Here is a 27,450-nt window from a genome sequence, read left to right as displayed (position 1 = left end):
CAGAGCTCTGCCTCAGAAATGTGTGTACAGCTTCTAATAGTACAAACTATTCTTATTTCCTTATTACCAATTCTGAATGAGGGATGTTTTGCAATCACTGGACCATGTCCGAGCCAGGGATGTTTTATTAATGTTGAAACTAACTGCAAATGAGGGACATGCTGTCTAATACAGCTTCTGCACATGGATGACAGTGCCAACTGTACATTTGTGGTAATACTTCCTTTGCACACTAGAGGGTGGATTGGGGTATTTTTTTGGCATGCGACAAAATAGTCACATAGCTCTATACAGCAGAGCTGTAACCAGACGTGCTACCTAGGAGAAGCTTACATTCCTGCTTTAATATGACGCCAGTGTGATGTGAAGTAAAAGTCCTGCGCTGGCACCTCAGCTCATGTCCCTCCACAACACCTTTGTTTTATTTGCAGTAGGTTTGGGATCATCGTCTTGCTGTAGAATGAGTCGCCGGCCAATATTTATTAAGGGTGGCAATAATTCTGACTGTCCGCTGACGCATTTTTGGTTTGAAAATGTACTGTTTCTGTAAAGCATCTTTGTAACAGGCTAAAAAACTGCTGCTCAATGTGAAAATACATTTTTATCGAATTGTTATAGCATAAATGTAAATGTTTTGCAAGGCACTATATCCTTTTTGTTTTACGATCACCAGGTATATCCAAACAGATTAAATGATTAAAGATTAAAAAGACCCCTCCGTTCTGCCACTTCGTGCCGTCTGGCGCCTCCCCCTCGCCATACCTGCACTTCACGCTCACGACTGCTGTCTGTCCTGGTCCCACGGTGGTGGAATGACCTCCCGGTGGATGCCAGAACGGCAGAGTCTCTTACCTCCTTCAAGCGCAGACTGAAGACCCATCTCTTCAGGCTACACCTTTCCCTCCCCAACTCACAATCACTGTGATTAGCCTTAGACCGTAATGGCACTTATGTGTAGATATCGTTACTTGTATAAGTATTGTTGTTTTTATTGGCTGTTGTTGTATTCTAGCTGCCAACAGTGGTATGCTAGTTTGAATGTTGATTGTACTCTTCAAGGGTTCTGAATTTCTGTATGTTTACACTAGGACTCGGAACTGTACTGTCCTCTCAGGTCTACTTTTGCACTTGTTCTTGTGATTGATTTGCACTTTGTTGTACGTCGCTCTGGATAAGAGCGTCTGCTAAATGCCACGTAATGTAATGTAATATGAAAATAAAGACCAATTGAGAACACTGTGCTGTGCCATTCAAAAATAAATTTAATACATTCTAATTACAAAAAACCTTTGAGTGACAAGACCACACTTTGCAGTACATTCAAAATAACTTGTATTTTAATGCAAGACAGAAATGTACAAAAAAAAAAAACCAAGAGTAGCCTCACTTTGGTATAATCAAAAAAAATACAACATATATTTGCACATTTTAAATGCAGTGGAAAAACAAAAAGGAAAAAAAACGAATTGCATTTAAATGTCAACAATGAGGAGCTCCGAAACAGACCATCAACGCCTACATTCAAACCTGAAAATATTGAAAAAGTTATTTATTATTCAATAAATCTTTTAGAACAGTAGCTCCCATGGCCAATCACATTGTATGCATTTTGAGCATCAATACAAAAATTTATGGATGAAAGATGGTTTAATTATTGCATGTGGTTTACTAAATCACAAGAATTGTACATAAATCGAAGAATGCATGAAGATGTGGATTCTCACAAAAAATAAAAAGGCTGCCCTTTTCCTGAAACACAAAAACTGTTGGTTGGAAAAGGTCCTTTGGTTGGATAAGACAAAAGGGAAGATGAGGAAAATTTGTGGAAAATGGCCACCAGAACAAGTGAACAAAAAATACAGATTCTATGCCCCCTTATTCACAATATTAGTGATAATTAATTAAATAGTAAGCTTAAAATGGCCAATCTCTTTCTGTAAGGGGCCATGCTCAATCACTTTTTGAGACTACACAATGACACCTAAAACACTTACTTGTCACACTTATCAAACTATATATATATATATATATATATATATATATATATATATATAGCCACTGTCAATATATTAACAGTCCTGTTTAGCATCAGATCTAAATTTGTAACTATTTGCTGTATTGTATATATGCATGTATAACGACACAAGTCTGGTAGAGTATACCAACATTGTTTACTAGTTCAATTAAGTAAAATATAAAGACACAAAAACCAACAATCAGTCATGTGCAAACATGTGAAAAGGTGGTTTAGCCTCCCTGCTATATATTAGTCATATAACATTAACATTTTTTCTACATCTTATTAGAGTATGTACCCATATTTTACCCAGTCATATTGACAATTACTCCATGGCAACACAGATGTCCTGCTCTACCTCTGGTCTCATGTTCACAGTGTTTGTTTGGTGCTTTTTTATGAACGCCTCCATAGAAATAAGTTTGCTCATAAATGAAAACTATTTATATACAATTAAAACTATTTATATAACTATTTATTTATCTCAGTCTAAAGGGTCTTATATCCCAGATGATACGGTTCACTGTCCACTGCAGTTATTCACCACTGTCAGTCAGCACATATCTAGAAAGACATTTTCGTCCAAGTTGCAGAGAAGACTTGATTGATTCAACCAGGATTCTAGGATTCTAATAAAACTATTATTAGTTTAATTTATTAATAAGCAGTGGAAATGACCAATTTGTTTAAATAGTAATAACTACGAAGGAACCATATATTTGTCCATTACAAATATGCATACCTGTTAATACCCTTCAGGTAAAGTATTAACTTTCCTGACAGCTGAAATGAAAATAAATAGCTAAGACTTCCAATGTATGCAAAATAAATGCAAGCACAAATCTCGATATACAAATTAATCAATGTCAGATATCACGTCACACAGTGCACTTTTCAGATCTTGATTGAAAGATATTTAGAATTTAGAACCCGTTTCTTCGAAAAGCAGCATCTTCTAAAAGAACCTGAACTACAATCTTATATATTTAGTTTTTTTATATTGTTTTAGCTTTTTCAATTCTATACCTTAACATAGCCGGATAGCAATACTACAAATGACAATGGACCCCATATCCCCACAAGAGAGGATTTAAAGTTGAACCCTTTGTTCTTCAATAAAAATTCAACATTGTATTCATAATTTCTGAAATGAAAGAGCTTGAAAATCCAGAGCATATCGATTTTCACTAAGTCTCAGAGGACGTAGTGCATTACAAGCTAATAATGAGAAAATGGCAGCTGTATGCTAGCACATTCAAAGCACACAATGAGCCTTGTAATGCTGAGAGGCCCCCGAAAGGGGTGAAAACAGGGTGGAGAAGCCATGGCTGCCATTTTCTGCGATGTGAACATGACCACTTCCCCCACAACTCCAGCCCCCACCATCATAGAGTTCAGCTGAATCTGGAAACCATTCAAATTAAATAAATCACCCCTCGTTCCACTCTCACATACACACACGCACACACCAGCAGCAACACTTAAAACTGATGATTCAATTAATTTACTGAAATGCAACAAATAAATAAATTGTAAAGATCAGTCATATCATTTCATTAAGTTCCAGGCTGGAAAAAGCTAGCAAAATAAGAAGCTAACAATCAAGTCCACAAACAAATCACTGGCTACATGAACAAATCTATCAAGAGCTACTAAAGTTAGCATCAACATGTCACTAATATGAATATAACTATGAGTAACTTCTGACCATTCACACTTCCAAGTGAATACGACTGCTAAGCAACTTGTTCAAAGTCTGTCATGTAGTTCTAAGCACGCTACTTATGGTTACGTAGAGGCGTGTTGGACATCAGTGCTAATGTATGTAGGTTCATGTAGACAGCAAATTTGGTATAAATAGCCTTATATTTGGATATGTGGTAGATCGTCTTAACAGGTAGCCTTATATGGGTTATATTGGACTGCGGGTGAAATATCATGTGCAGTGTGCGGCGGGTTGAGGCGGGCAGTTGCCGTGGAATGGCGGTTGTGAAGTCCCCGGGGTTTGGGCTGGAACGGTCCTCACGCGATCTCGTTCTCTCTCGTGCTCTCTCTCAGGTTCCTGCACCGGCCCCCTGGGCAGGGAGGCGGTGGGGGTCTGGGTCTTTCGGTTGGCCCAGGTCAGTTGAGGTACAAGACCTGCTTCATGAACTCGTAGGTGGTGAAGGCCACGGCCTGGGAGGGCACGCAGCGGATGTAGTTGAGTGACAGGCCGCGGTACAGCCCCTTCTTCAGGCCGTACTGCCCGTACACGTACTTTAAAGTCTTGACCAGAGTACTGTGAAATCAAGAAGCACATTAACATCCCAGAAGTAGCAGCTTGGTCTATGTCTATGTTTCAGAGGCAGGCAAGCCTGTTGAAGTTTTTCCAAAAAACGTTTAAATGGCACCAAGGGCAGGAAGGCCTGGTCAGAAATGCATTTTTTTGGAAGGTACGGGGTGTCGTCTAGGTTAATTCAGTTTGAGGGTGGTATGGGACATATGTGGGTTTATTTGAGATATAGTCCAATAGTCCATGAAGATTTACGGTTTGGAGGCTGAATGTAGACTATCTACATTTGTTTTGGGGTTGAATGTAGACTGGAAATTCCTGTTTGTGGGTGGAATGTAGACGTATGGATTCACCTCAGCCTTAGCAACGCAATTCTGGAAACTCCATGCAATATAACAATGTGTGATAATTTCATTATCAAAAGCCAAGCTAAATTTGCAGCCAGGAAGGACTGCAGGGGTCTTTAAGAGTAACGCCGTTTTGATGAAACTTACAGACATTTTTCAGAGTCGGGGAGGATGGTTCCTAGCTGCATCCTTCGTCGAGCCACATCCAAAGGATAGCTGTAAGAGAGACAGATGACTTACTGTACACAGCCAGTCACTCTATACAGATGTTTCTGAGACACAGCCATGTAGTTTCACACACTGGGGAAGGCTTGGGACATACCCAATGTATAGCATTTAACACAAACCATTGCCTAGTTTCATCCTCCACACTGTATACCTCCTCTGTAGCTGTATTTAGCCTGCCCAGTCTGCGCCAGGAGTATTGCTGACTGACAATAATAAAGTTTCCTTGAAGGATCCTTTCCCTGCCACTGTCGCTGTTAGCATCTGCCATGGCGAATGTCACGAGGTAACCAAACACAAATGCAAAGTTGAGCACCTGGCACAGAGTCAATCGGTTTTCCAGTTTCAAACAAATTCATGAAGGCACAAAAAACAGGAATAGACCAGCATTTACAGATTAAAAATGCTGTAATAAATGGTGGCCCGGAATAACGTGGGAAATCCACCCCCAAGCCACGGCCATCAGAGATTAGATGGATTTATTTTTGATGTTTTTGCAAAAATCCCAAGAGAAAAAAAATCGAATTACTTACTTATTTTTAAATATAGATGTAATAGAAAATGTCAGAGCTGGCCAAACCAGCTGTATGTGGTCAACAGAAGGCACAGACAAGTATGTTTTCCGCACTTTACTTGTGCTGCAAGGAAAAATCATTTGCATCCAATTTAAAAATGCCGTTCTTTCAACCAAATTATGGGTGCAGAAATATGGCAAGTCTGGAAGTCATTAATCTGGAACCAACGTGAAAGTCATTCCAAAAATTGTATTGTAATGACACCTCTGTTTCAAACATTGATCCATTGATGCAGAATGAAGCAATTCTTCCTATGTCGAGTTTACACTAAGCACCACCAAAATATGATAGAGAAGGCTGTGAAATGGTCAATTTAACAAGGCATGTTGAATGTTCTTAATTGAACATACTAATGCAGTAAAGTATGATGTACCTAGTGGTAATTGAAAGTAACACCTACGTTTGAACATTTTGAGCAGCCCCTTGTGGATGCGTTCAGGTGCCCACTTACGATATGGTCTGTGCAATGGCACCGGCTATGCCACCGCACAGCAGGTTAACTTGGGTCTTCAGCACCAGGACGTTGGGGTTGTCCGAGGAGGGGCGTCCCAGCAGCTCCGGGGCATGGGCCAAGCCCAAAGTCTTCAGGGTGCCGAAGGTGAAAAAGGAGAATCCTGCAGAAGAGGCAAACAATTTGGACTTGAAACATGACTTCCCTTTTCTGTCAGTTGATTGGACAACCCAATTTGGGCATATATACACAGTGCAGTCGATAAGTACTTGGACAGTGACTTTTTAAACTTTTTAATTATTTTTATTATTATTATCATCATAATTTTTTCACTCTGTACTCCAGCAAACAATCACTATGTGGTTAAGGTGCAATAATTGTGCATAATCCGCAAGATGCAAACCCCTGGCAAGACTCAATAGAATGGCCAGGCAACAGTTTGCAAAAATGTAAAAAACCTGTTGAGTTGTGGAACAAAGTGTTTGGGACAGATGGGATGAAGTTCAACCTGTATCAAAGTGAGAAAGTGTGGCGAAAAAAGGAACAGTGCATGATCCAAACTATGCTACCTCATCGGTCAAACGGTGGACGTAGAGTTCTGGCTAGGGCATGGACGGCTGCCATGGGAACTGGCTCACTTGTGTTTAGTGATGATGTCACTGCTGACAGCAGCAGCAGGATGAATGCCGAAGTATACCTGTTTACTTGGCTTCTCAGATCCAAGCAAACGCATCAAAACTGATTGGGGAAATGCTTCATCATGCAGCAGGACAATGTTCCAAAACATACAACCATAGCAACCAAGGACTTTTTCAGGCCAAAACGTGTTCTTGACTGGCCAAGTCAAACACCTGACCTCAATCCAATTGAGCAGGCAATTCACTTGTAGAAGAGCAGACTGAAGGCAAATAGCCACTGAAGCAAGCAGCAACTGAAGAGGGCTGCAGTACAGGCCTGGCAGAGCCTCGCCAGGTAAGGTAACCAGCATCTGATGATGTCTATGGGTCATAGACTTTAGGCAGTCATTGATTACAAAGGATTTGCAACACAATATTGAATATGATGACTTGATTTCAGTTTGTGTTAATTTGTCCAATTACTTTTGGTCCCCCAAAATTGGGGGGGGGATGTATAAAAAAAGGCTCCAATTCCTACACAGTTCATGTAAAAATCCTGAAAGTAAAGCTGAAAGTCTGCACTTTAACCCCTTTTCAGCTGTTTGTTTACTGGAGTTTTCCAAGTATTCCCTGACTGTTCACTGAACACAGAAGCGTAACTTAAGCTGCACACTCCTGAAATAATGTATTCTTTTCAGCAAAACTGAGTTACACCTGAGAGGCTTAAATTGAGAAATTTTAAGTCAGGAATAAGTAAGGAAATTGGCCTATAGTTTGAGGAATTCATTAGCAGTGCATTCATACTACTGCACAGCATTTCTCACCAGCGTATGGAGCCATGCCAATGATGGTGGGCGTTAACCCTCTGTAAAACCCAGGAACGCCTCCTTCCTGTAAAAAACCCCCCCAAAAAATTACAACAGGAATGAAAATAGCCAAGATGCTCATGGACGTCTAAGATGGACAAACCTTCCGGTAGATGGTCTGGAAGGCATTGACAATGCCTGTATATCCGTGTTCCCCTGTCACTTGAAATGCCAGCCGGGCACGGATGACATCCAAGGGGTAAGTGCAAATGACTGCTGTTATTCCTGCAGGGGTAAATAACAGGTAGATGTTACTAAATCAGAAGTCCTATACTTAGCACACGGAAGTACACATTGACTACGTTAGATATTGCCACACAATTCAGCTCTTAAGGGCAATGTTCTTAATTGACAATGTGTGTTAACATGGAGATAATCACGTGATTAAAAATAACCTTTTATTTTTTATCTTTATTACAGTTAGACCACTTTCTGAATTAAGTGTTTACTATGAGTCTTTATCTGTCTCTCACACCCCAGCAGAGACAGCCTGTGTGATTAATGTCTCTGCTTTTCCTCGAAGAGAGTAGCTAGCACATTCTGGTCTTACAGCAAGGTCAACAAGGAGATTATCTGGAGACTAAATAATAATAATCCTAGGTTGTCAGCATCCTGTCTTCCTTGTTTTTGTCTCTGCCCTTGTGGAAAAGTGTGTATAAGAGTCATGCTATGTCTGATTCAAATCAGAGAGCCGGTAAGCTCTCTCACTTTCTGTTATTTCTTTGCAAATAAATACGAAAATTAAACTCAAGTATATTGTTGTTTAACTGTGGATCTGTTTCATCAGACGATGCTCACCTGTGATAAGTAAAAAGGGCAATTTCCCTGACAAAACCCATTTGAAAATAGGAATAAAATTACAGTAATTTGAAATACTGCTAGAACTTAAATGCAGACAACCACACTCAATATATACATATATATACACACACACACTCAGAGCACTTTATTAGATATGATTTTTTTTTTTTTAACACTTATTGCCGCTGTAGTGTATCCACTTCTGCTGCTATAGCCTATCCACTTAGAGATTTGATGCAATTTGTATTCAGAGATGCTCTTCTGCATACCACTGTTGTAATGTGCTGTTATTTGCGTTACTGTCACCTTCCTGTCAGTTTTGACTAGTCTGGCTCTTCTCCTCTGACCTCTCTCATTAACAACATGTTTCTGCCTACAGAACAGCTGCTTACTGGATGTTTTTGTTTTTCACACCATTCTGTATAAACTCGAGAGACTGTCTGTCACCAATAATCATCTCACGGTCAAAGTCACGAAGATAACATTTGTTACCTATTCTGATGGTTGATGTGAACATTAACTGAAGCTCCTAACTGGTATCTGCCTCACAATTGGCTGAATAGATAGTCGCATGGATAAGTAGGTGTACATGTGTTCTCAATAAAGTGCTAAGTGAGTGTATATATAGCAAATAAAATGACCTTACCAGCCAGAGATCCAGCCATAAGCCGATGTATGTGTCCAGATATTCCAAGCCGTTTGCTTAGCAGCTGTTAAAAAAGTGATTCAGAGCATTTCAAATACATGCATGAACAAAAAACCATCTTGCATGGATATAAGTGTGTGTACAAAAACACAAGTAGCTAGGACAGTTGGCTAAATCCCAACTCTAGTGCTATCACTAGATTAAATCCATCTTGACGTTGGACATTATGTTCCAATATGTTTTTGTTTTAGTTCATTAAAATGACATAGGATGGGCCAGTTTCACAGACACAGATAAAGCCAATCTTAGACTAAGTTCCATTTTGAATTAAGATTCTACATTTAGTTTGTTCTGAAAAATGAACTTGGACATAACTTTGAAATAAATATCACTAGCACAATAAAAAATAGTGGACTAAATCGGCAGCCAAATGCTCTATACACACTGCTGTAAAGGATAAAATGCACTTCACAATTATACACTGACCCAATTAAATATTTTTTTTTATTACTGCATGAAATTCTCTTCCTAAAGTGTACAACTGTGTCTTGTGATTGGGCAGTGTCACATGCAACACCACCTGCTGCCATAAAGGTCTAGCATTCTATTTTTACCCCGGAATCAACCTTCCTCATTGCAACAGTGCAATAAATCTCCCATGGGGCAAATTTCACTGTTCAAAACGTTAACACACCTTCTTGTAATTGTCAAAGGCCATAAACTGAATGGCTCCGTATGGAAATATTCTGACCATCATGGCTCCATTCCCCTTGTACAAGCCGAGGAAACCCTCTTTCTTTGGTACGGCGAAGATAGTGGCAAAGACCCCTACAATTGAAACAGAGAGCTTAAGTTGTGGCTACATGCCTATACTCAGCCACAGTAAACCAATAGCTTTGGCAGAGATCCTTAAGTTTAAGACAAGTGTCATTTCTTCAAGTGCACTAACATCAGATTTTTTAAAAAGTACAGTTTTGCTAGGCATTTAATGTAATCATAAGGACTTAACAGTAAAAGACCACAATGTACTGCCAATATGTGTGCAGAACGTGAATAGCAATGACCAATTAAATAATTCAGCTTGTCTCTAATGCATTGTCTCTAATGCATTGAGTGCTAGCAAAGAGACTTTGACTGTCGTAACAGAGCTGATTGTGACAGTTCAATTTTTCACAGAGGCAGGGAGAGTGGAAACGGCACTGGCTCTTAGACTCACTGACCCAGGTGTTTGTAGTGGGGATTCTGCCCCTGCAATAATATCTTCACTCTGTCCAGCGGTGCAATGGTTGATTTGGCACAGCATCCTGCAACACCTTCACAAAAAAGTACACAGATTAGGCTACTGCCAGCCAGAGATTTTTCACTAGATTGGTTTAAAGTAATTTGAAAACATGGATTTCACACAGGTCTGTTTCATTTTGCAATATTCAGAGTCTCAACATGCAGTGCACTACACCATTTGTTTCACCATAGAGGAACATGCTGGTTGCAAAACCTTTTAAAAAAAACGTTTTTCAGTTATATCTGAATTGCAAATACGTGAAGTCATCCGTTTCTTTGTCGAAACAAAATATCAATCAGGAACTTTTCAACAACTCACATGAATGCTTTGTTGAACCATGTATTTATGTCTCAACTTTTAACTCATCTGACCACTTCAAAGAAATACAGTCTATTAAACCATATTTGACAATCCCCTGAAATTGTACACCTGCCATACAGGTAATAGAAACGGTTGTACCGCCAGCGAGAAAGGAGCGGGCCCAGTAGTAGTTCCCCTCTGCTGGGCTTGGTATTGGAGCGTCATTTTTTTCAACGGTTGCCTTTGTAGGCATCGTTTATATGTTCAGGGGCCAACTTCATCTACATCTAGGGTGCATCTATAAAAAAATGAAGAAGAAAAAAAAAAACACAGATTGTAAGACATGTGAATAATGACTGTTACATGAATGGCATTTGGCAGACGCTCTTATCCAGAGCGACGTACAGTTGATTAGACAATCCTCCCCTGGAGCAATGCAGGGTTAAGGGCCTTGCTCAAGGGCCCAACGGCTGTGCGGATCTTATTGTGGCTACACCGGGGATCGAACCACTGACCTTGGGGGTCCCAGCCATGTACCTTAACCACTACGCTACAGGCCAATTCACACACACACAATTCACTGTTAGGGACATTGCCCTTTTTACATATCACAGGTGAGCATCGTCTGATGAAAAAGATCCACAGTAAAAACAATATACTTGAGTTGCTATGGTTTATATGGTTTAAAAGTTTATCCGCTAGCTACTACACAATCCTACCCGGGGACTGTAGTAGCTACTTAAGAGTGTAACGTTATATCAGGCTGCTGTTAAAAGTTAGAGAATATAATGGGTGAGTCCAGAACTGCCACTATGTGGTATTTTTGCGCTTAACACACAGAACATATATAATTTAAAAAATCTAACGTTTAAGTATCTGGTCAGAACAAAGAACAAAAAGGCAATTCCTTAGAGCGGTTTAAAATTTGCGTTAAAAATTTGCATCAACCCCATACACCCACCCAGAAAGCTTGCAGGCTAGCGAACATTGTTTTAAATTAAATGAACCATCATACAAAGATTCGAAACAAGGAAGGTGTAATGAGCTGCAACAAACCCGGAAAAGATGGGCATATTTTTATCGTTACCTAGAGCTACCAAGTATTGGCTGTCTGGCCATTTTTAAAATGAGATTGCAAGCAGTCAAGAATGCAACCATATTTAACAGGCTAGCAAAAAAATATACTTTGCAAAACTGGAAATGTATAACAGTTAACTTTAACAATTAGCTAGCAATGTCAAAGGAGTTGTGACTTGATGTAACGTTAGCTTAATCTATTTAATCTAACGTTTACGTCGTCGACAAAATAACTCGAAATATGGAAGGCGAATTCGTTTAAGAAACACATTAGCTAGTAAGCTAGTCAATTATTTGCAACAGATTAACAACAGAAATCAATACAGATGAAGAGGTGGGTAATAGTTATCTCTGCTACCTTAATGGGCAGTTACTCTTCGGAGGTTGACAACGCAGGCGTCTAGCTCGTGCAAGAGAACTTAGACTGTGGTAGAGAACCAAAACGTTAGCTAGTTGGCTTGCAACGGGCAACTATCAGTCGGGTTGCAACAGCGTTATCTATAGTCTATAGTAGCGAGTTATGTTGTATTGTCAACAGACTAAACCGCTATACTGCAACTTAACGTACTAGCTTGAGTGTACAAGTCTTACACGTTCTCGAATTTCAGCTTACAACTTTTTTTGTCAGTAGCCAAGGATTCCATCTTACAGTTACAATACAGAAACTAGCTAGCAAGCTAATTAGCCAGCTATTATGTTCGCAGATGTAAGAATGCACGTGTTTTAGAAGGAATACCAATCATCTTTCGGTGTCCTTCGTTCCTTGACTTCGGTCGCAGAATGATTACATCAGTGGCGTTTCCGGAAAAGCAAAAGGCCTGCTGGGCATGTTATAGACCACCCACACGACACAAAACAGAAATACGATTAGTCTATTCGTACGATAGGCTATACGTTTTCCAGAGTTGGTAGCGGAATGTCATTTTTTGTCATGATGTGGGTAATTGCAACCGAGCATTCGTTTGGGATAAAAAATAATCCATGCCGTGATTTTTCCCTTCTTCATCAGGAATTCTTATGTTTCGGACACAGCATTCCCCTTCATTTATAAAAGAGATCATTTATAAAAGAGATTCCTATAGGCTACAGTATGTACTGGCAAACAGCCTACATATTCCTACCAATTGTGCTACAGATGCAATTCATGTGATTCTGTAAATGGTCTAATGCTGGGGTGGATGCGTGTATGGAATTTAAAAAGAAGATACATCTCCACAACAGCCTTCATGTTCCCGAAAAGGAGAAACAAGCAGCAAAGTTCAAGTCATGATATTGCATTTGGAGAGATGTCCATTATCTATTAGTAGTGTCTAATAGTAGTGCATCTCTTTTCACTGAACTCCCCTCCCCACTATTAAAAGTTATGCCCTTGTAATGCCCTATGTCCAGTGTTTCATCTCGGATAATTGCATCAAGGTGCTTATAGATCAAATCTCTAATACTAAAAGCTAAGTTCATGATTTGGTCCTGTGTCAGTTACTTTTACTATTTAATTCTAATTTCCAAAATGCTTCCCTGGGGAGATTTTCCAAGTCTCCCCAGAGAGAAATAGTTTGTTTCACTATGTTAAACAGCCCAAAAGATTACTTGTTCAAAAGATCAGAGACTACACATCAGCCAGATTCTGCAATCTCTTCAGTATGTGCCTGGCCCTTCCAACCTTACTGCATGCCTGCACTTCAGTCTCTTCTGGGCCCCTGGAAGTGCTGTGATCATACCAGAAACCCTGCTCATTTTCCAATAAAGACCATAAGTTAGAATATAAGTATTTTAAGTGTTTATTTTTTTAAATTTTATTATCTTTTTTAATTAAAAATGGCAGAAAATAAAATTGAATGGACTTCATGGGTTTTGCATCAAATTTGTTCCTTATCAGCAGAGGGCCATTTTTTGTAACCTTGCATCAAATGTAGTGCAGAGATTTTTGTCACATCCACTGAGTGACTGAGGCCACCAGGTAGGCAATATGTGTAATATTTTAACTAAGGCAAAAGTTCAGCCATCCAAACAAGCCTGTCCAATTTGATAAGCCTATAGTTCTCACCTGCTGAAAGTTGTCCTAATCAATGTTTTGCTTCCCTAGCCTAAAATTATCAAGATAGAAATGCAAAGAAAATGTTTAGACAAAGCATTTTAACTGGCAAACATAATCACTACATTGTTTTGGTTTAGTAAAGTGCATAAATCACTGAATTTAAATTTGCTTTTAGCGGTACAATAAGATACCACACAATCAGCGGTTTTATAAAGGAAAATGCAAATGCTTATCAAAACATTGCTGTTGTTTATTCCCATTAAAAAGCTTAAATAAACAAAATATACAAAAATATTTTAATGATAAATTACAATACAATTCAGTTTGTGTATTCAGTCTCTTCAACAATCGTTAGGCAATATTCTCTCTTCAACATTCTCTTGACCAACTGTCACACACAGAACCTGCTTCAATTCACTTCAGACATCAGTCTGCACATACACATCCACAGTAAATGTGGGTGTACATTCTTTTGCAATGTTCTTTTTAGTTGGCTCGCATGTCTTAGCTGAAACATTTTTTGAAAGCTAAGACAGGAAAACCCCATGATCTTTGCAATAGTCAGACTGGTCATGCATCGTCATATAAAGATATTCTATCTTGCGGTAAATTTTCCAAAAACATTACTTTGCTTTTTAAGAATACATAACAGTTCATTTTCCATGTTCCTTTCTGCCTTTTATCATTTTGATCATCATAAATTTTAATAAATACATGTATGCTTCCAAAGCACTAGCCTATGGCTCTTTAACACAATTTTACATTGACCTGCAATGTATTTCCAAACCACCAAATATTAACAGTAAATCATTTTCACACACAGATATATACACAACTTTAGTGGGACAGGCAGTTTGTGTCTTCGTAAGTGTTCAGAATGTCCTTTGCTCCATTTTGCCACTTAAGAACACACTCCATTGGGGTCTTTCCGTCCTAAAGTCAAGAAGTAGAAACATGTTTTCTTGGTTATTCACATTCTTTGTGACCTGGGTCCATATTCATAAAACCTCTCAGAGTAGGAGTTGATCTGTGAATAACTTACTCCGTGGTCCACAGTCTAACTAGTCATATCCATCTGATATTAATATTAATATAGGCGCTGTATTTTATGGAAGCCATCATATAGGAACATAATAAGTATGTGATAACTTTCAGGCTCTTCCTGTTGTCTTTACTACTTACACAGTTCTTGATGGTCAGATTGGCGCCGTATATCAACAGCAGTTTGATGAACTTGAATCGGTTTATTCTCACAGCATCATGCAGAGGTGTGTCATCATCCTGTTTGGGCATAAACAAGCACAAAACAGAATTATACCAGGTTGTGTGTAACTTTGTTCATCAAAACTATGGTCACCCGTGTTCTGTATTGTCTTTGGCTGAATGACTGAAACCCTGTTTCTGCCAGTACTGGGTAGACTGGCACATCAAAGAGAAATAATAAGACTTGATACCATTGAAAATATGTGAATAGCATTGGACAGAAATGAACACGTTTCCACTAGCTGCCATGTTCTCTGGATCCTGGGACATAGTCTTACCCTGTCTCTGGCGTTGATATCGGCCCCACAGTGAATCAGATGCTCAGCACACTCGTAGTGACCGGTCCGTACCGCCACATGCAGGGGAGTACTCCTCAGCTAAGATAAAACAGTCAGTAAAAAAGAATAAATCAGCACTATAGTTCACGCCTTCTCAACCTTAATTCTGTAGTGCAGCGGTAATGGTAGCCTTTTGTACATACTTTAAACACCCAGTTCTGTTAGCTGGGGCAAAACAAGGGAGTGGGTGGGGGTGGGGGCGGTTGGGGGGTAAGGATGATTCCAATTGCCCTCAAAAAATATTAGTACATAAGTTTTCTGGGGTAGTGGGGGCAAAGTATTAGGCCGACACTGCCCTCTGGTGTCCTGCAGCCAGTAGTGCAAGCCACCTGTACCTTGTCTCTGGCTCTGAAATTAGCCCCGCGGTTCAGCAGCAGCTCCAGGACAGGCAGACTGCCTCCGCGACAGGCCCAGTGCACTGCGCTGGCGTCCAGCTGTGGAGGGAACATCAGCACCATCTTCAAACAGGACGTTCACTGACCCTATGTGAGCCTCAGTATCACCTCCAGATTCTCATCTACAAATCTGAAATTCACTGCATTCATTTGGATAATTGTATCTAATTGGTGTTATTATCAGCAAATGAGTGTGTTTTTGAGACATACCTTATCTCTCTTCTCAATCAAAGCCCCAGCATCCAGCAGTCTCTTCACAATCTCCACATGGCCCCTGGAACTGGCCTGGTGCAACGCCGTCCGTTTAAACTAAATTTAAAGGAGAGGGGTATTAAGAGTTTGCCTGTTGTAAGTTACTGGAAGTATTGCCATTTCTATTCCAACATGTGACACAAGCAGGTGCGACTCACGTGGTCTGAGATGTTGGGGTCTCCACCATCAGCCAGGTACTTTTCAATCACAGGCAATTTGTTCTCTCCAGCAGCTTTCAGGAACGCAACCTCATCCACAAACACAGGCTGAAAAGCAGAATATATATAATGCAATGTCACTTCCTGTTGTTTCTTTTCATAGTGAACTTAACATAACATAATATAATATAATAAGAAGAACAGGCCATTCAGCCCATTTTCCTACCACTAAAGTGTTCCTTAGTGCTTAGTTTACCTAAAAACTAGATGGTACAACATCTTACACCATATCAAGCCTGGTCTTAAAAAAACTCCTGTCTTCACTACATAACCTGTCAAGTTATCCTAGACACCGACCACTTTTTTAATAAAAAAAATAAAAAAATATTTGTGAGCTACATTCCAATCTCCCTTTTCCACTTGCAGTTCTCAATTCAATGTAAAAACTCCTAGTTTCATCCCAGCTTTAAAATGATCCTTATGAGAATGTTTGGAAGACTGTCCCTTACCACAGCCTCAGGTTCTGGTTCCGCCTTTTGAACTGGCACTCTCTTTGCCCTCCTCCTCTTCCTCAGCTTCAGAATATTGTGAAGGTCTTCAACCGTTTCCAGCTTCAGCCGGCCTGCTCGGTCAGTCTGCAGGAACAAAGTGAAGCAACGCATTGGTCTACTGCAGTGAAGATGAAAATCTAAAGCCCTATTTTGCACTTTATACCTCTGCGTTAAACAGACAATTGCGGGATCTAGACAGTTTTGGCATTACGTTTAAGGATATCGGGTGGAAGTCCTCAGGTAGGCTGGTGCTTGTGGTAGTGGACCGTCGGCCATCTTGTTTCTCTTGAGCGACGGCTGTCTCGTACTCTCCCTCGGTGAAGCCCTCCTGCAGGAGTCCTCCCAGGTCTGTGCTGTCGCATCTCTTGCCTGTGACCTGTTAACAGAAAATTAAAACTGGGGCTGTTCTCTGCTCTTTTCCCACTTATGTCAAAAGCTTCAGCACCCCTGGAATCTCCTGTCCCATTTAGATTGTGTCTGATGCCAGCATACGTGATATTTGACACTTAACATTAAAACCCACACTCTCAGAAAGAATGTGTTAATGTCCAATACAAATTTTGTGTTATTACTTTCCTGTTACTTTCAACACAACAGTTTACTCTAGGACTAGTGTCCGTGAAACTGGCCCATTATGTGTTGTTTTGAACACATCTGTTTTGAGAGTGTAATCATTTTCACATCAACATTCAAGAACCAGAAATGACCACTACAGATAAAAGTATTGAGGACAAGGTTACATTGACATTTTACACAGGGAGTTAATCTCTACCATTAGTAGGTAATTATTGCATTAATTATGTATATATACTGTACAGTAAATTACTTGATTGTGTGTTGTGAGGAAACTGAAAGTTTGCAGAAGCTGAACTGACCCTTTAAAGAATGAGTGAAATACTGAAATAAAATACAACAGGCGGGCAGACAGACAGACAAACTGTTGGCTGGAGGTTTAAGAGCTTTCAAGGAAATGTGACATGCTGAAATGTTGAAATAATATTTAAATAATTGAATGATAAGCCAACAAAATTCTGGTTTCTCCAGTCAAAGCAGTTTGACTTTGTAATAACTAAATCCCACTGGGACCAAAAGTTAGAATTTATGGATAGCAATAATACATACAAAATAAAATCAATGTCCATTGATTGCATGATGCAAAGTATAAATGTACAAATATGAGTATGAATAACCAATACGATTCCATCCATAACCAGTGCATTTGATTAACAATATAACAAATTGGAATTTTGAAACTATCATGAAATTCTATTCTCCACCAATTCTTCACCAATCATCAACATTCCCATTCCTCTTCCCAGCAGAATTCCCAATCCACTTAAATTCTGACTCCAATCCATCAGACAACCAACAACTGACTCTCAGTAACACATTCCTTTGATACACACCAAGAAAAAAAAAAAGGAAAAAGAATTATGAATCCCAAACATTGCAAGCACTGCTTACCAGCTCTTCAACCAGCAGTCCCACCATGTTTGCCTGTGATGTGAATCAGTCCCAGCAGTGAAACTCCCAGTGTCTCACTGTGCTGTGTTCTGAGATGCAGCTGTGGCGGACCCCTTATATACTCACCGAGCCACCCGGGAATGAGATCACTTCCAACATTGGGGGGCGGGGCCGGTTTACCGCCTCGTCACTCTGGCTGTCCTGCCACACGCTGAGGCACGATCTGATGTCACCAGACCTCAGCTTCCAAAAAACCCCCCCCAAAAAAAACACTTTTGTAAGTTGTCAGCTTCAAAGCTACCCTTGATGGATGAAGGTGAGAGTGGGTGTCCAGTCACACGGTGACTGAACGACAGAGGAATGCCAGGATTCCGGCCTGCCCTCACACGCACTGGGAGAAGAAGACATGCCGTGATGACACACTCGCCCAGAGGGTAAAACAGGAAAAAAACACATGACCAGAAGCTCAGTGCATTAGTGCCACTATTTATGGTGCAAACAGTGGCTTCTGCAACCGTCCTATTAATACCCAGCAATGACTGCACCTAGATAAAAATTGTATCATCACTCATCAGTCAAAGAAAAAAACCAATTGTTTAGCCATTTACTTTTTACTTAACATGATTCTCTTAGTGTTCATACAAATATATTATTAGCAAGCATTCTTATGGTCCCATTACCAAATCCTCATTTATGTGGTTTACAAGCCAGCTGGTGTTTTAATATGAACATCGCTGGATTTACAAATAAAAAAATGTCATTATTTACAAAAAGAGTATTCACTGAAATCTAATGTGAATGGTCCATATATCAACACTCCGGTAGTTTTTAATACATATGAATCACACACAAATAGTCTGACAATACCAAGATGCCATCACAACACCTAAACCACAATGTATTTTTACATTTAGTCTCCACTGTTCTACTGTTGTAAGCTCTTTATTAGCACCTTGTAAATAAGAAGGTCACAGACCATATCGGCTTTCACACTCTATTACTTCTACTTGAGCTCATCTTTATGATCATTCTGCAATAGGAGGTTCATTTACATTGTGGATGTAAATAGTCTTCTGCAGACAAGTTGGCACGGGGTAAAAGATAACTTTTAAACAGAATGCTTTTTTAATTTACAACCGGATGCTTGAAAGCCACAGATCCTTTAACCCTTTAAGGTGCAGCAATGGTCACACATTATGCGATTAGAATGAACATTCAAATGCTGATGTAACAATCACTACTGGTAACTGAAAGAAATTGAGTTCTCGAACACTTATAATTTTGAAACATAAAAACATTCTAAAATGGTTAATGTCATATTACAGAACATTTCCACTGAGAACAGAAAGAACAAGCAGGAAAGAGTAGTACACAGTCCAAGTAAACACAGCTGTTTACATCTTTAGAGGGAAAATACATGCACTTACACATTGCTACATGCACACTTACATGAAGCAACATTCACACATACTCTCAACAGCACACACACAAATACCAAACCTAGCACCGATGCACCACACACATACACACGCATACACACGGCTGATTTGACATGACATTACATTACATTACATCAAAGAGATTTGGCAGACGCTCTTATCCAGAACAACGTACAGTTGACTAGACTAAGCAGGAGACAATCCTCCCCAGGGTTAAGGGCCTTCCTCAAGGGCCCAACGACTGTGCGGATCTTATTGTGGCTACACCGGGGATCGAACCACCGACCTTGTGGGTCCCAGTCATGTACCTTAACCACTACACTACAGACCACCCCCATAGGTAAGGATGCATCACTCCCCGTTATACTCCTGATAAACAAAAGGAAACCACATCTCTACATAATTCCAAAGCTGTTGAGTAGTCTTCCAACATGAAACAAAGTGACAGCAGTCACTAACCCCCCCACGTCTGTGGAAACAGTCACCGGAAGCTTTTGGTTTGTTTACATTCGTGGAAAATGTAAGCATTTCTAATGTATTGGCAAGGTTCAGGATGGAGTTCCTACACATGAAATGTAATGTGCAAATGGTTTACTGACAGATACATTTATCTTAGGATATGCTGCACAAATCCCCCAGGTGTGTATCTTTTATTGTCATGCGCCATTGTGGTATTTTAGTGGCCATTAAAATAGTGGAGGTCTCAAATCCACCCCTGGCTCATGAAGTGGTGCAGTGTTTACAGAGCAACAAACCGCACCTTCCAAAATAACTTTTCAATATTCAATTCAACAGTTATGAAACTGCACTATGTATACACAAGTATAACTTTAGTAAAATTACCTGATGGAAAATCATTATGTATAGACATTGCTTTACGTTGTGGAAGATCACTATCTATGGACATAGCTCTATATTTTCAGGACAATGGCGAAGAGTGTTTGTGTGCAGTTCTAGTGAAATGAAATGAGAGATGTGGGAGGGGCCTAACTATGAAACATGGAGCAGTTAAGCAGTGAAACAGGAAGAGGCAGAGGTGTTACATTTTGAAACTGAGAATACTATGACACATAATGGTAATACACAATGTCAAAAAAAGAGTTCTGAAATGATACATAAATATAATTAATTTAAGTGCACTAAGACTTTCAGATGGCTGTCACATCAGCAGGAAGTACAGAAAAGATATGTTTTCTTGTTTACCTGTTTGAAACACCTGCACTACTATGTGCTACTATGTAGTGCTGCTATGAACTACAGGATACACTGTAATAAGAAACGTATTACTCTCTTTGAGAGAATTTTCTTCATATTATTTTTTCTATGTAAATGGCTAGCATTTATATAGCATTTTCTTCCAAAGCGCTGTACAATTGATGCTTTTCATTCACCCATTCACACACACTCATGCCGATCAGCTGCCATGCAAGGCACCAACTAGCTCATCAGGAGCATTTGGGGGTTAGGTGTCTTTCTCAGGGACACTCCGACACACACTCTGACTGCCAGACGAATGCTCTAACCACCTGAGCCAGCCTCTGTGGTGTATCATTATATATAAAAATAAATGTGTTGCAATGTAAATGTTGTGGAGTGGGGTGTCAGAGGGCACTTTATTAAACACAGAATTGACCCAGGGGGGGCAAGTGTGGAGAACTCTGAGGAGCTGGGACAGCTGCAGCAGGAGGGGATGGGATGGGTCATCCACCCCAGCTTTTGGATTGGGAAATATAACTACCCCATGGAGTTTCCCCATGGAATATGGATAAATTGTAAGCGTCATAATCGTTTGTGCGGCAGGTCCAGGCTATAGACCTGAGCCATTACAGCAGTATCCTATGCAAGGAGACCACAAAGTAGCAGACCAGTCCTTCAAACTGCATGACATAATTAGAAGGTTAATTTATCATGATATAATGTTGTGCCCACTAGACCACAACAGGTGTTACAAAGAAGCGCTTTATAATTCCTACAGCTGATACAGAGAAACAATGGGGTTTAATCATAAATGACTACTAACCACAGTAGTTATTATTGTTATTGTTATGGCATCATCATCACGTAAAGTTACACGATAATAACCACGAGACAAAAAGCAGTTTGCATTTGAAATGGCAGGGATAATCCAGAAGGAAAGCATGTTACAGAAGCCACAGAGATTGGCTTAACCCCAGCCCCATTCTAGTCATCCATTTTCATGTTTGAATCAGGCGTCCGAAGGTCATACAGTACAGGTCTGGGAAGGGACAGCTTTACAAACAGAGTAAAGCCTTTAGTGTCATTGAATTAATTTAATTTATTTAAGGACAGTGTGCATTATTTAACATAAAACTCCAATAAATTATATGCAGTAAATTAATATGTTGCATCAGAGTTATTCGATGTTTATTACATGTGACTGTTATTGTGGGAAACCAGTGTACCATTTTGATCATGCTTTTGAGACTGCCACTGAAAGATTTCACGGCTTGTTGTCCCATTCTTCAAAGGCAGCATTTGTCCTCTGTTCCAAAATATTTTGGACTAACTTTCATTGACAGTATGTGCAGACAAAAACTGAATTCATCCTGAAAACATCCATCCATCCATCCATTATCTGAACCCGCTTATCCCGATCAGGGTCGCAGGGGGCCTATCCCAGCATACATTGGGCGAAAGGCAGGAATACACCCTGGACAGGTCGCCAGTCCATCGCAGGGCACACGCACCATTCACTCACACACTCATGCCTACGGGCAATTTAGACTCTCCAATCGGCCTAACCTGCATGTCTTTGGACTGTGGGAGGAAACCGGAGTACCCGGAGGAAACCCACGCAGACACGGGGAGAACATGCAAACTCCGCACAGAGAGGCCCCGGCCGACGGGGATTCGAACCCAGGAATCCTGAAAACAGTGAGCTGTAAATGGAGTTTGTAGTGGTACTGTATACTCTATAGACTACAGTATACATCACGGGGGCTATGCTGCTTTTGGAGAAACAAGGGGTTCCAGGAACCATTACCTGATCAGAAAAACTGGTGTATGAAGCTTCTGGAAGTCCTTGGGGCTGTGTACCTGCTACACCTGAAACGCAAGGAGAGCATTTATGAGCAAGCAGTGCACTGTGAGATATGCCTCATGAACAGACACATTTGTTGGTGCATTTGTCTTTCCTTTGCCACTGTAAAATAGACAGGAAAGTGCACCAGACTGACTATAGAAAACCAGATGGTGTGCTTCCAAGTTTGTGTGAGGACCAAGACTGTAAAGATGATTAAATGCATTACATATTGATAGATATCAATCGATATGATTGTGCATCATACAAACTAGTTCAGTTAGCCTAGAGTCCCAGAGAAGGCTGAAGTTCCTGATGCTATTCATTATTTGAACCAGTCAGTAAAAACAACCACAACAGGTCTGTTTCTCTCACTGGTAGGGATATGGCTGGATTCTACTGGCTCACATTTGACCGATGAGCCAATAAAATTGCACGGTTTTAGATATAATTAATTGTTGCTAAAGAGACTCGATGCAGGAGAGAGGACACTTCAGTTGGTATTTGCACTCTTATAGACACAGACCTTGACGTAAAATGGCTGTGGAACTGCTTTTGCATTTCTGTTTAAAGGGACACACTGCTCTGTAGCTGAAATGGAAATGTAGAAAGAATGTTGTTAGAATCTTTTGTTAGCCACAGCCAATCAGAGCTAACGGTTGTTGCTGGGATGACATAAGGAGAACTTGTAGGGAACCCAAGTTCCTATGAACTGTGCGAACCTGTAGAGGATGCCATGGAAATCACGTCTCTGACTTGGCTAGCAGTTATTGTAGCCCAAGATCATTTAATTTAATCATTCAATTTCAATCACACAACTCATATGAAGCTGAAGCATTTTGAATGAGAAAAGAAATTCCCATATTTTTTCCGCTCTGCTCACATTGTCTATTTGTATTTAGGACCGCGCTCCTCGGTGTCAAATTCATTACCTTGCTCGTTTCTGATTGGCTGTGCTCCATTGTTGATATTGTTGTTGTGAGGGTAGTGGATTACAGCACTGGGAATTATTTTATAAATAAGCGCGAGGATACACACATTCTAAAAGTGACCAGTCTCTTTAAAGCATCCGAAAACATGGGAGCCGTCCAGTCTGCAAATAAAAATATCACCACAATCTAGGGATGCATGCTTTCGGCTCTATTTCCTCTTTAGGCCAACTCGCCTGTCATCAACTCGCCAATCAAAAGAATCAGCACCACCGAAGACAAGGAATTAATGCGGCTAATCCGTACAGGCACGTCACAGTTATAAAGATGTCAGAGCTGACTTATCTGGTGGTGCATTCTGCTGAAAACATTAGCTGTGGTCACATAGCCAGCCCAGGGTGCTCAGTCCCCTGACCTAATGGCTACTCGGCTGAGCTGGGGGACAACAGAAGAAGAAGTAACTGCTGGCCTAGCATGCTTTGGATGGCTCCTGGGCTTGCCAACATTCTCCCTAATTAAAACTAAACCATTAGAGCACAAATATGCGATCATATGTTCTTAACTAATGCTGATGTAACCATTACTACTGGTATTGAAAGCAATTGATTTATAGAAGATTGACTTGATAGAATTGATAGAATATTGAATAAAACATTCAAAAAGACCCTGCTCTTCAAAAGATTCACCTGCAATGATGAGACAAGGGCGTTATGATTTGTGACTTACCAATATCAGTATCAGTCGGTCGTATTGACCCCAAAACATACTTTGAAACTACTCAAAAAAGGAGAATGTAAGCTTTCTAATGGCTTGTAGACTACCGACACTGAGCTAACAAAACTCTGGGGCTATCTTATGTATAAACCCTTTAAAACCGGAACATTTACTCTTGATCATACACTCATACAGACCATGAAAGCAAATACATTAACATGTAGCCACGAACAGAGCTGAGGTGGTTGTTTGTGAATGGTGACAAGCTGGCCAGCCTCCAAACTATGCAAGCTTTCTGACAATACCAAAGTTATCTTTCTACTCCAGATATCAAGTCGAAAGAGTTAGGCCCATGTTTGGCTTGTAGACTACCGACACTGAGCTAATGAAACTCTGCGACTATAACTTGTCATCTTATGTATAAACCCTTGACATTAAGGCATACAGACAATCAAAGCAAATGCATTAACATGTGGCCATGAATGCTGCTGATGTGGTTGTTTGTGAACGGTGACAAGCTTGCTAGCCTCCAAACAATGCACAACTCTGTTACTTTCACTTTGACATCTTGCATTTAAAAGCTTAAAAACTATATTTACTATTTTCATAAAAACTATAAAACAATTTTTACTCTGAATTGGGCATTAAGCCATGCAGATTATGAAAACCAATATTGTTATACAAAATTAGGGGTTACAGGGGTTACATTTTTGGCTTGTTTATGGGATTTTGGGCTGTTCAAATTTGATAAACTTAGCACAGTGGGATAGTATGCTGCATAGGAAGGTAAAAAGAGAACAAAATCAGCAGTTTTGGGGCAAATTGAAAATAAACAGAGTTTACATACCTTGATAGTAAGTCTCCTAAAATTACTTGTGGAACTTAACTTGCATATTTTAATGTAGTCAATTAGCATAATTTTCAAAGATGGCAACACAAATGTGTACAATTTTGTATGGTGCACATTAGTAAGGAACAGTAGTGAGCAGAATCTTATTCTGATAAACTCCATACTGTAGGTTATTAATGAGCCTCTTTCAACATGAAATAGACCAACGGATCATAAACCAGGCTTCTTGTAATTGTACCACCACTGCTTTAGGACAAAGCCATTATCGCTGCACGCTAGTTACCGCCGTCGCTTATTTTGGATTGCATTGGGTTGCGTCACGCTTGCCAGAAGCTGTGAGGTTTATATTTGGTGAGGCTTACTTAGGGTGAAAGGACTGGGTTAAGTGAAGAACGTGAGGATATGCATTACAGGGTGACTTCTTCACTGGCAGGAGTACTCTCTACAGTGAGAAGATTTATGAGAAATACACTGCTCTGGACTGTACTCAGCAAAAAGTCTTATATTTACACTTATTTCTAAATGCAATCTTATTTCTATTTTCTGCTAAATAAGACAAAAGTTTTATTAATGGGTTGAGATAGTTTGGCTTAAAATATCACCAATGGGGTAAAACAATTTGTCGAGCAAACATTAATTTATGAATGGAAGGAAATCTGTACTGAAGTATCTGTACTAAAGTATTGCCGTTACATGAATTCCGTAGCCCTAAAGTCCTTGAATCGATTCATATCCAGCCATTTAATTGCATTTACTGGTTTTTGCTTAGGCCACACTGTGTAATATAATTCAAAACCTGCATCACGAGACATATATAGAGAAATGGACAAGGTGTCATATTAGCTTATTATTAGATTGTCCTATTTTGAGTGTAATCATCATCGCAGGCTTCAGTGGGGGTTAGGAAATGGTGTACAGTGCTAAACAGAAGCCCAGCTCAGCTCCCAGGGCTGGTGCCATAAGTCTCACAGGGGTGGAGCTCACCATACAGACATAGATGTCCTACTGTCATTTCCACTGTATTCATCTCAAAGCCCCTGTGGAACAGGTCCATGGAGGTGGTGGACCAGAGATCTGTAACTCGCGGTCCTTGAGAGCTACCTGCTCTATTACTGGGAGTCAGATGTGAAGCCAGTCTGCCAAATTAGTAGCACGAGGAGAAAAGAAAACCAGTGCTAGATTTTGATTTGAGGGCCAGAGTTGGTGATCCCTGTGGTAGACTCTACTACTCCTATATGATTAGTCAGTATTTAAGGGTCTGTGCTTATTGTGTTTGTGGGGATCAGAGTGACTGCATATCCCTTCCCTGAGCTGTTGCTTCTCCCACTTCAGTGATGCCTGTATTTACTGGCCTCTCAGTGGTTGGAGAAACTTCCCACTGCAGTCAGCCCAGCAGACCCACTGGCCATTTTTGACATAGACTGAAGACCCACCTCTTCAGACTGCACCCTGGTTCTGTCACCACACAGAAATGTACAAATTATAGCGTCAGCTGAGAGCAATATCCCACATAGTATATCTTGCTTACAGATATCTTTTATATCTTTTGGGAATCTTAGAAAATGCTGGACCTAGAATGTGTTAATCCAGTTAGCCTTATATAGCTGCTGTGGTGACTGTGTGCTGTGCTGTGTGATGTTTTTTTCAGCTGCGGGTGTCACTGTTACCATCCTTGCTAACCAGGGCACTAATGCCTTCTACACCAGGTCACTCACCCAAGGGCATGACAGTCTGAATCATGGCAATGGGCTTAGTCACCTGGGCATCATTGGGAGCCATCCGGTGTGGAGATGTCACTCCTGGGAACGGCTTAACAAGGATAAAAGCTGTCGTGCCACAGTACGACATGCTGCAAGGCTGCAAGCAATTGCTGAGCAGAATTTCCCGTGGTCACATTCAGGCAGACGGACAAGATCTGCCAGCAAAGAACACATAAGCCTATCATATTCTAAATAGCTATGTGTCCATCACCCACAAACCTCGCATATTAGTCAATTGCAAATATTTGTCTGTGAACTGCAAATCTAATTTGTCCCTTATATTTTCTCATTTCTTGCTAGGGCTCTTCAGGAATGCCTGTCATACCTTCAGGAATAGTTAATAGTAGTTTGGCCTTTCATTACAATTTAACTATTCAACTCATTCGATGACATTGGTATCTCTTGGCCAGTGCTCATCAAACAAAATGTTCTCTTTAGCTGGTGATTCAAGGTCACCCTCCTGAGATACATGCATGTGAGCAGCAGGTGCAGGTTTCAAATGGCTACTGATGTTAGTTTTGACAGGGAGGCCCAAAAGGATGCTGACAGTACTGCTATTTATAGTGTTGATGGAGTGTCTTGCTTATTTATTGGTCTGAATATCTTCTCGAGCAGCTGATAAACAGTGTGTGATTGCTCATGGTTAAGGCTGAGAAATGGCATGTCAGTCTCACATTATTTCTGACCTTACTTGAAAGACTTGAGACAGGCATTCAAACAGTAACTGGTAAATGTCTGACTGGAATCTGCTTCCACTTTTAGCATTTCAATTACACCTAATCATTT

General features: G+C 40.2%; 2 protein-coding genes across 3 annotated transcripts; both read right to left on the bottom strand.

The window, feature by feature from the left end:
- Positions 1 to 1,244: 1,244 nt before the first annotated feature.
- Positions 1,245 to 12,319, bottom strand: slc25a16 (solute carrier family 25 member 16). 2 transcript variants are annotated; one of them, XM_061228219.1, is made up of 11 exons: positions 12,213 to 12,294; positions 11,835 to 11,900; positions 10,559 to 10,697; positions 10,038 to 10,130; positions 9,512 to 9,645; positions 8,818 to 8,881; positions 7,474 to 7,595; positions 7,329 to 7,395; positions 5,888 to 6,050; positions 4,784 to 4,852; positions 1,245 to 4,295 (listed from the first exon to the last, which is right to left on the bottom strand). In XM_061228219.1, the coding sequence occupies exons 3-11, from the start codon at positions 10,650 to 10,652 to the stop codon at positions 4,139 to 4,141; spliced, it is 963 nt and encodes a 320-aa protein (XP_061084203.1). In that variant the 5' UTR covers positions 10,653 to 10,697; positions 11,835 to 11,900; positions 12,213 to 12,294; the 3' UTR covers positions 1,245 to 4,138. The 2 variants fall into 2 exon arrangements, with proteins under 2 accessions (XP_061084203.1, XP_061084204.1); XM_061228220.1 differs by lacking the exon at positions 11,835 to 11,900 and having other exon boundaries at positions 12,213 to 12,319.
- A 1,421-nt stretch (positions 12,320 to 13,740) lies between these two features.
- Positions 13,741 to 18,046, bottom strand: ankrd1a (ankyrin repeat domain 1a (cardiac muscle)). The gene is made up of 9 exons (XM_061228217.1): positions 17,933 to 18,046; positions 16,680 to 16,844; positions 16,427 to 16,552; positions 15,918 to 16,025; positions 15,718 to 15,816; positions 15,448 to 15,546; positions 15,053 to 15,151; positions 14,694 to 14,792; positions 13,741 to 14,444 (listed from the first exon to the last, which is right to left on the bottom strand). Exons 1-9 carry the CDS (start codon positions 17,957 to 17,959, stop codon positions 14,349 to 14,351), a joined length of 918 nt encoding a protein of 305 aa, XP_061084201.1. The 5' UTR covers positions 17,960 to 18,046; the 3' UTR covers positions 13,741 to 14,348.
- Between the last annotated feature and the right edge of the window lie 9,404 nt (positions 18,047 to 27,450).

The sequence above is a fragment of the Conger conger genome, chromosome 18 (genome assembly GCF_963514075.1).
Source record: "Conger conger chromosome 18, fConCon1.1, whole genome shotgun sequence".
NCBI lineage: Eukaryota > Metazoa > Chordata > Actinopteri > Anguilliformes > Congridae > Conger > Conger conger.
Note: the sequence above shows the minus strand (reverse complement) of the source record. Positions and strands in the feature narration are given on the sequence as shown.